At 39.8% G+C, this 10,014-nt stretch overlaps 1 protein-coding gene across 1 annotated transcript in view; it reads right to left on the bottom strand.

Annotated features, from left to right (window-relative positions):
• Window positions 1-10,014, bottom strand: part of LOC105619070 (neurotrimin-like) — a 10,704-nt gene continuing 690 nt past the window's right edge. Inside the window, exons 2-5 of the mRNA XM_012200600.1 lie at window positions 5,119-5,270; window positions 1,468-1,675; window positions 530-826; window positions 1-185 (exon numbers count right to left, since the gene is read on the bottom strand). Of these exons, the coding sequence (XP_012055990.1) occupies window positions 1-185; window positions 530-826; window positions 1,468-1,675; window positions 5,119-5,270 (842 nt within the window). The remainder of the gene's footprint in view (window positions 186-529; window positions 827-1,467; window positions 1,676-5,118; window positions 5,271-10,014) is intronic.

Below are 10,014 nucleotides of genomic sequence, written 5' to 3'. Positions count from 1 at the left end.
TTATCGTTCCGTCGCAATGTAAGATGGATTTTTCGAGTAAAGAACCATAAGGATCAAAAGAACGAGGACGAATAGACGACTGCCGTGACTCGAGTACAGTGTCACCACTCCTGCCAGCCACCATAGAGTGGGACAGCCACCAGGCGCTGAACTGATGCCTCTCTGTATAGCCGCGGGGTGTTCCCCTAGAAAATCATCGAATACATATATTTTTGTATCTAATAAAATAACAATAAACGAGATTAGATATGTTGCAATGAAGATTGTAATCTCGTATTCATATCGCATTTATTATCGCTGTATAATTGTAATTATCAAATATTTGTTTGTAAAAGTTCATGTTATTGTTACATGAGTTAATTATCAAGTGCTTTTTTTTAAAAGTCTGTGTGAAAAAAGTATCTCGTAAACAGTGAATATGTAACACAAAAGTTTAGGGAAAGAGAAAAGTTGAAACTGACTGTTGCCCGCGTTTTAATTTTAATTTTTTTTTTTACAAACTTTTGTCCCGATAAAATGTTCCACTCACCGTTTAGCACATGCAGCTGCACACTCGCGCTATCCAAGTTACTCGGGCTGCAAGTATAATTACCCGAGTCCTCCCGTCTCGCGTTGTGAATCACTAGGCTGCTCACCGTATCCTGTTCGATCCTCTTCGTCTGAATGTCGATTTTGCCCAGTTGATAATTTAGAACGCGATCGCCCTCGTGGTACCAGAAAACATAGAACGGACCCTCGAGGGACTGCTTTATTACGCATCGTATTGCGACTGTACTTCCGGTTTTCACGTACATGTCACGGTCCCCCAAGATCTCGATCTTTGGCACTGTAACGACGAATATATAATTGGCTTAATAATACTCTTTAAAATTTTTAGAATAAATCTCACTCTGAAGAGTGAAATCTCATTCTTAAAGATTGCAAATTGAACCACTCTCTTTCAAGACTGGCTCAATTTTTATTCTTTAGAGCGAGATCTCAATGAGTACAATGTCTAAAATCGACGCATTTTATAACTTTAACGTATCTTTCGAAGTTCTTTATGAAATATCTCAAAGACGTTTCTTAAAGAACTTTTAAAAGTATTTTAAAATCGTTTTATGCGATTTCTATTCAGGGACTATTCGTAGACACTCTACTCTCTAAATCTTTTAGAGTGAAAATTGAGCCAGTCTTAAAAAAAAAGAAATGGAAATTTTTCACTCTTGAACAAGAGTGGGAGATTTTCATTCTTTTAGAATAAGATTCCATTTTTTTGGAGTGAGCTTCATTTCAAAAAATGAAATCTCACTCCTTTTTTTGATGATTTTCATTCTTGTTTAAGAGTGAAAATATTTTCATTCTTTTTTCAAGACTGGCTCAATATTCAACCTTTTGGAATAAGATTTCATTCCAAAGGATTTAGAGACCCATTAAGATTCCATTTTCAAAAATTTCGAGAGTAATCGCCTTCCGCACGACGCTCACCGACGATGTTGAGCTTGATGATGTGACTCTTCTTCGGGTCGGTCGAGATTTGGCACTCGTACTCGCCTTCGTCGCGCGCTTGGACGTATTTCACCTGCAGCGTCCACGTGTCCGCCTCCCCGAAAATCGCTTGGAACCTTTCGTCCGGAATGAACATGGTTCTATCCACCGAGAGAATATGCGAGTCTCTTCTTCTGATCCAGGAGACCTTCGGATTAACCAAAGTGAATTGTTTCTGTTCGTCTTAAACGATTCATTAAATTCTTCTCACGCGTGAGATCTTTTTATAGTCCCTTACAGTCGTCGGTTTTAAATTTGATTAATTTGCATAGAGATTCATCGACCATTTCCTGTCTATTCTTATGACAACGCTTTTAGAAATTTCCTTCTTAATGTATCTGAGAGATTTATTCTTCGTCATTTACCGTCCCTTTTAATCGTATTAGCTTGATGTCAGAATCACCGGGATTATCGCGAGCCATTATTCGCAACTGAGAGGATAGAGACTCGAAAGAGAGACAGATGAAATTGAGGCGCGTAAAAAAAGAAAGTTCCTCAAGTATAAGAAACAGAAGAAAGATACAGTGATGAAGAAAAAAAAGTAGCAGGAAAAAAGTAAGAATGAGAACATTCGATTCGTTCCGATTCCGGGGACGATCAATCTTCCATTCCCGTCGCAGTTAATTTATCGTTCATCGACCGGACGGCTTGCGCGCGCCCGACGGAAATCTAGATGGTGCCGCGAATCACGTTACTGCGTCGAAAGAAGGCGAGGTACGAATACATTTAATTCGCCAGTCGATAAGAATCGAGGCGGCGGCGATGGCAGTTGCGGGCCCCTCAAGTACGCGCGGGTCGCGTGTTACCGGATACTTAGTCCTCGTCCACGTGCCAACGGCGACAGACGGATATTCCGGGTACAATCCAGGGTACGCTTGTGTACACGTTGGTAAAGTTCGTTAACGAAAGACATGGGGGCTGCCTTCGAAACTGACGCGTGCCAGTAATTTTATTACGCGCCCGACGACGGTAGACATTCCGCGAAATCATCCCTTCGCTGCTCACCGGTTACCGATTTCACGAGAGACAGAGAAAATATCTGTTTGCTTGAAATCCCCCAAAATTTTAAAAAGAGATGGTCGGTATTCATAGTTTTATATTTAAGACCATACAGTTTTAATAAGATGTCACGAAACAATCAGAAGCCGGTATTCATAGTCAGTTCTTATATTCAAGATCATCTTAAGTTTAACCTTAAGATGTCACGAAGCAAGATCGCAATTAGAGGATCGTTTTTTATTATCGTAATTTAGTGTCTTAAGATGCTCTTAAAATAAGACTACCGATAAGATGAGAATATCCGTTAATGTGTATATTTTGATGTTAAAGAGAGAGAAAGAAGATGTTGAGTGTAAAAAATACAAAGCGCCGCGAATAGACTTAATGAAAGAAAGAGGAATAAACCGCGAATTATTAGCAGATTGGCATTTTATTAATGGGACGAATTGATTCGATAAAAGGGAATGCTGATCATGGAGGACGATTTAACAGCTCGTGATACGTGGGTGGGCTATCTGTCGCCGACAGTTATCCGACATGGAGGAAATAGAACGCGATAACGATTGAAATATATTAGTTACGACCTTTTATTATCTGTGAACTTTTGATAGAAATAATCGCTGTCCAAGGTCGGCGATTTTCCGAGGACATTAGTGAAACGAATGATTGATAACGGATATAATTCCGGACGTCGCTTTGATGCGTTGATCGTAATCCAGTAGTTCATCGTTAATAATAAAATAACGTCGAATGGACGCATGCGTGTAGATTAACTTGTCCGCGTATGAATAACGGAATAGTATACTGAGAAAGAAATCTAGTAATAGCTACCAAATGTATTTTATTATGTGTACTGACACAATATTTAATGAGTATTAGTAAATATAATAATAGTAATCGTTTGATAATAATTATTAAATATTTATAAAAATAAAATGAACGATTAGTTGGTCCAATTAAATAATTTAAGTACTTAAAACCAAATTATTTAATAATATTAATTGAACGTGTGATAATTATGGGAAAATTATAAATTGGAAAATTTATTAATTGATTTATTGATTGATTTAATAATTATCAGATATTTGAAGTAAATAAGCGTCTAAAATATTTTATAAATATCGTCAGGATATTCCTGAACTGTCACTTAAATAGTATCGTTTCTCATGTAAAATTTAGTTTCTCATGTAAGTTGAGTTTTTTATATAATCAAGTTTATATGACTGAATAAGTAGTCATCTATATAAATGCTAACATTGTAAGTCTGTCCTTTTAACTAAACTTCATCTTTCCTCTTTTTCTTTTCATGTTAGAGAGAAAAGAAAAAAGGTGAACTATGCAAAAGTTCAGCTAAAAAGAACATATCTTATGTCATTTTCTCTGAGTGTACTATAATTAGCAAATTGTTAATAATTTTGAACGAAATCAATTCGAATGAGATAATTATTATCATACAATAATTAAGATCTAACAATTTAGTTATATTCATTAAATCAAATAACTAAAAAACTAATTATTTGATATTTATGATAAATTTAGTAATACCTACCATATTATTATTCAGTATTTATTAGTAAGTAAGCAATTTAACTACATATATTTGCCAATTCGTTTGATTATATTTATCTATACGATTTGGTAATAATCATTTAGCTTTATAAACAATTTCTAAATTTCGGTTAAACTATTTAGTAATAATTATTAAATCTCTCGATTATATTAACCAAATATTTAATTAAAATACTTAACTATCACTATCATAACTGAGCTAAATTATGATAACTAATTTTTCAAAATATTCAGGAGAGAAAACGAGGAAATTATCTCCTGGACTCAGTTTTAACAATTTTTCCTTGCATTTTTTAAGCGTCATTATATAAGTAGAGTACCATTGTCGTAACTGTCACGCAGGAATTTGGCCATTATTATGTTATTTGACAAATATGCTCGTTAATAAATCAAATTGTAATCAATACACATAACGCGTAAGACAACTTTTATCAGAGATGCGGGAGATTATGACAGGAATAAATATTAGATCAAATATGATAGCGTGATGATAGTATTGATATATGAAATTATAACATCCTTACATCCTCATAATCCTCGAGGATTAATTATAACTTTATGAAGATATAAAAATTGCCATGAGCGTCTCTCGTAATTAGTAAAATTTAATTAATTTTTGTTTATATTCGCTCATCCACCGAGAGAAAGAGAGAGAAGAGAGCGTTCTCTTCATTTTTAGCGCTCACGGCTCTTTTTATGCCGAAACTTTGTTATTATTATGTCTGTTTTCTGTGAAAACAGGCTGAACTAGAGTATACTTTTGGAACTTAAAGTGACATAGATATATTTTGATATTTGGCGAAAGAGCGAGAAAGAGAATTCTAATGTAATCTAGCAGGAATATAAAAAACAGACCTATCCTAAGCAGAACAACAAGTCATTATGATATCAAAATGATGTCAAAATACCTACAAAATAATCATTAAAAGTCATTTTTCTATCATTTCCGATTCGTTTTAATGTCATTTGACGTTATCGTGACTTGTTGTTCTGCTTGGAATTATATGATATCAGATAACTTACTGATTTGTTACCAAGCTGCCGCACTTTGCACGGTAGGTAAGCATGAGTGCCCAACTGCGCCGTGATATTCGTTGGAGTGTTCGAGTCGAAGTAAGGCCCCGTGTAAATCCCGTCAAATCTCTTCACCAGCGAATGAGATCTCGTACTTACCCCTGAAAGAACGTGTTCAGAAAAATGTCTCGCGTGTGTCACGGTGGTGCCGTTTACATGCGATCACGGAGATGGAGGAAAAAAAACGGCGCAATGCGGAGAATACGGAAATGTATATTCTTTTGCTAAAATATAATACGTCGTGAATGCGTGAAATACCTGATGAATTATCGCAATGACGCGTCTTTAAAACGCGCCCGTATAACTCACCTAGCGTCGGCACGTTATGCGGCGAATTAACATGGAGGTAGCGATGTTAGCTGTCGCAATGGAATAATAAGGCGAACCAGATCTCGGAGAAGGGACTATTTCGCATTCGCTCGCTCGCTCGCGACGCTATTCGGAATAAATCCTATCGTGGAGTAGACCTCACCGAAGTGCCGCGCCGTGCCCGGGGGAAATGGATACTAATCCCGGGGATTCCGATCTGGGAAATCTAAAGGCGGATCAGGATTCAAGGGGAAAGAGGGAAAGAGCAACGTGGGCTTCGTTCCAACGACCTTGACGATATTACATCCGATCTTAAGGTTCGATCGGTAGAGCATGAAATCCCGGATGCTCATCCGGATTTGTACAGCGCAGTTGCGGTGACCATAATTTGAGGAACGCTCGACGTGTCTCCAATCTCTAAGTGCGAAGAGTGAAAACCTCAATTAGGACAAAGAAATATTTTATGTATAGAGGAGTCAGACTGAAATGTTTAAGACGCTAATTAATAAATTGCTCCGAGATGTTTTCCTCACTCGGAGTACATTTTGTGGCCGTTACTTTATCCTATTTCCCTTTCACTTGATCTGTTGACTAAATGCGACTAATTATTTTGCTAATTAGCAGAATCGTGTTTATAGCTGATGCTGTTAATTCCGCGAAGGCGTCCGAGCAAGAAGCGAGCATATGTGCTCGCGTTGTGCTATCAAGATTCGCCGAAACTTTGACAAACGACAAAGCTGGTGATAATTACGCTTAATTAAGATCAGCAGTATGATAAACGCGCAACGAGATAAGGAGTAAATATGAAATCGCTTGTACAAGCAAACCTCATTCTAGATGTACGTACGGCTTTATCGTGCATCGATTGTTCTACTTATGCGCATGAAAATCACAGCTGCTGCAACGGTGTTAATTATTATTTCAATCAAACTGCAGAATAATGAATCACAAATTTAATTTCGATGATTAATCGACGAGCTAAGGTAAACAATGGCGAGAATTTATCGATCAATTTTTTATTCGATTTTAAGAGAGAATAAAACCTTCCGTTTTCTTTCCGAGCAAAAATTCAAACAAAGGATCGCAAAATCAAGTTCTGAAGTTAAATCTTCTTCAGATTTCTATTTGTTTTTATCGCAACGATCTGTGTAATGTTCGAAAGACGATTAATGATTTTGATTCGCAATTAAAATTGCCGCGATAAAAAAGTCTTCCTCTATCGCACATTCGAAATTACATCGTCCCAGAAACGTTGTAACTGCCGGCCCGTGATTCCGTAGCCGACAAATCCATCCGGCCGACACGTTTCCGTGCGAACTGAGAGAGGTAGATTGGCAATCAGTGCGCGGCTACGAGTGGTGTATTGTCAAATGTGCCGGAGATACGAATTCGTGTCTGGGGGCTGCTACCGGTCCTTCTCCAGTACACAGTTGATCCTCTTGATCTTGAGGGATGTAAATCTGCGCAGCTGCGCGCACGCGCCCCTATCGTTCGCCGCGAGATTACCATACCCTCACCACCGCGTTGGGATCATTTGCCTACCACGAAAGGGGGCACAAATAGACGCTCGCTAGATGTTGCCTACGCCGCCCCAAACCTATTTTTCATGTCGACGTGCGGCGAGTTGCGCAAAGGTCGCGCGATCTTGTTCCTCAGGGGTGCGTAATACAGTCATATTTATCTCGAGATTAAATCAAGCAAAGAAGCACTTGAGTAAAAGAGGGAAAGTTGACACGTTTTATCGCGGTGAGACGTACGTCGACGTGAAGCATGTAATTTCGCAATGTAACGCACCAGGGTTTAAGCTCATTGATGGATAGCTGAAGGAGCTTAGGTTTATCGCGGTAGGCATTAGACATAAATACAAGGGACGACTTGGCGTCTGCATTATTCATGTCGACGTTTTGTAAGTCGGTTTGCGCCGCTCCCATAACTCCCGAGGGATGCGTGGAAATCACGTTCGTCCACAAGAATCCGATAAAAGCCGAATGGCGACACGATATTCTCGGTTGTGTATTATTTAAGAGAGTGTTGAAGAGGAAATAGACCGAAGGTATAAAAAGATAGGGAAGAATGAAGTAGAATCGTTTTGATCATCGTTTTCTATCGAGGCACGACTTTGCGGCATTCTGAATGAAAAGAGTGTTATAACCGTTTTTGACCATAACGGGTTTGAATCGATCTAAGTTGGATTAATGACGTTATGTGCTCTATCAATCCAATCCATTTCGGGTCAAATCCGCTCGAAAACGATCGAAAACATTAGAGTAAAAGGAATGGTATCTTCTGAGAGTGTCTGCCAAGGTATGAAAACTATTATAAAAATCTGAGAAAGTATTGCTTTATAAATCTATTCCGCTTCACGCAGCAATAAGTCGCGATAAGGTGTCTCCCTGCCGCGTAATCGAGCGTGATAGGACGTGATCGCGGGTGACTGGAGGGAGCACGGAAGAAGTAAATTTCTCGGAAACAGAAGGCGGATCTAAAATCGTATATTTCCCGAGAGACAATGCCGTCCGATGTATGGAGGAGACTCGAGCCGCGTCCGGCAGGGCTGCTGTTTCCTTTCCCACTTTGTCAGAACAACACGTACGCATGCCCGTGCAGTTTTACGACGTCATCGTGTGCTAAACTACCACATAAATCCCAGTTTTTTAGCTTCCGAAGAATTATTTCACCGACGTGATATGATTTTATAATTTCCACACGACAACACACGGACTTACATAATTCGAAATAGAATCACGGATCTGTGAGGTCGATCCGATTCTTTTTCCCTACTATAAGATTTAAAAGCATGAAAAGATATGAAACATACGTACGATAATCTTTCTCGTTCTATGCTTAATTTAGTTTCGTATAATACTGATAGATATAAAATCTACTATTGAGAATTAACTAGAAAGTGTTAGTTCATTTGATTAGTTTCTGACAGATGCAATTTCCCGAACGCTTTCAGCGAAGTCTGCGAACTCGTTGAAGTTACATCACGGTCTGCAAATTTATTTTATGTGTCGAGAAATCTTCATAAGTGCTACGAGAACGCAATTTCGCGTAAGGAGCATCTCTCAAGGCAGTAGTTACGCCCCGAGTTGCGCCAGCCGCGTTGATAGGCACGTCGAACTTCTCCGTTCTGGGGGAACGAACGGTTAATCACTGTGGCGAAGTATAATCAACGGTTGTGTAGCGCACTCTATCATTGCACGCGTTTGTGCGCGAGTAGATACTATACGGATCGAAAGTGCATAATATATCGGCGAGAGTGATGTCGGGATAAACCCGCCATTACCAGCTCTGAAACTACAAACTCCTCGTAGTATCTCTCGTAGTCGAGAGCAGTTAGCATACTTTCAAAGTGGTTTACTGCCAGCGGGGGAGGCAAACCAAACTACACATCGATCCTTAGACAAGAGCTCGAGTAATTATTCGAACGGCCGTGCAAACCAATTGCATCGACCGACAGTAGTCGTAGTTGACGCTTTTTCCGCGCGGCTATAAATGCAGACGAGTTTGACGGCGATAATCCGATTTGATCGGCGCTTCGGATTTTCCACTCGTGTTCCATTGGATCCCAGAATTGATCACGCCTCACCGAAGAGGCAGATTCGCGGAGCGAGATCATTCCTTCAACCCGAAATGCATCAGATATTTCTTCACGAATGATTGTCAAGTTAAACGCTGATACGTTTAGCGGAATCACGTCGTCTGTTCAATCGGGAAATCGCTTTTAGAAAGTAACCCTATATTGGTCTCTCGTTTCTTTCCGTTGGAGTAAAAGATCTCCGCACTTTACTCGAAAGCAGAGCTTATCTCTTCTTATCTCAATTTATGATTCATAATAGACTGAATTCTATAATCAAAGGCAAGTTACATTCAACAGAGGAATAGTTTTACTAAAAATTGGTGTTTCTTGCAAGTTATTCGAGAAAGCTTTCCGCTTCCGAAAGATTGAATCAAACTCATGTTTAAAAAAGAGATGCAAAAATCACCCAATTCCTTCCCATCCAGATGTCTTGAGTGCAGTAGCTAAACTATCTCTCGCAGATAACATATATTCGCAGAATGCATAAGTGCACTTTCTAGAACGACGCTGTGACACTCCTGTTTCAGCAGATTTTAAAGCGCGACCGCATCGCGGTGATGCAGCCGCGCGAGATGAAATCGATAGACACGTCCCTGAACGACGCCACGGAGGAAAGGGGGGACGCGTTCGTCTCTCTCCTCGTCTTCGTCCCGTGATGACGGAATCATCGAGACGATACTGCTGATCTCGCAGGGTGGAAGAGAGGTGGACAAAGAGGAAGATGTCGAGAGTATGAAGGGGAGAAAGAAAAGCAGAAAAGGGGACAAAGCGAGGGGAGAGAGAGAGAGAGAGAGAGAGAGAGAGAGAGAGAGAGAGAGAGAGAGAGAGAGAGAGAGAGAGAGAGAGAGAGAGAGAGAGAGAGACGACGACGACGACGGACGACGGACGACGGTACGGTACGGTACGGTACGGTACCGGTACCGGTACCGGTACCGGTACCGGTCCGGTTACCG

Source organism: Atta cephalotes (genome assembly GCF_000143395.1).
Source record: "Atta cephalotes unplaced genomic scaffold scaffold00019, whole genome shotgun sequence".
NCBI lineage: Eukaryota > Metazoa > Arthropoda > Insecta > Hymenoptera > Formicidae > Atta > Atta cephalotes.
The sequence above is the reverse complement of the archived record's forward strand: the minus strand, read 5'-3'. Positions and strand labels throughout refer to the sequence as shown.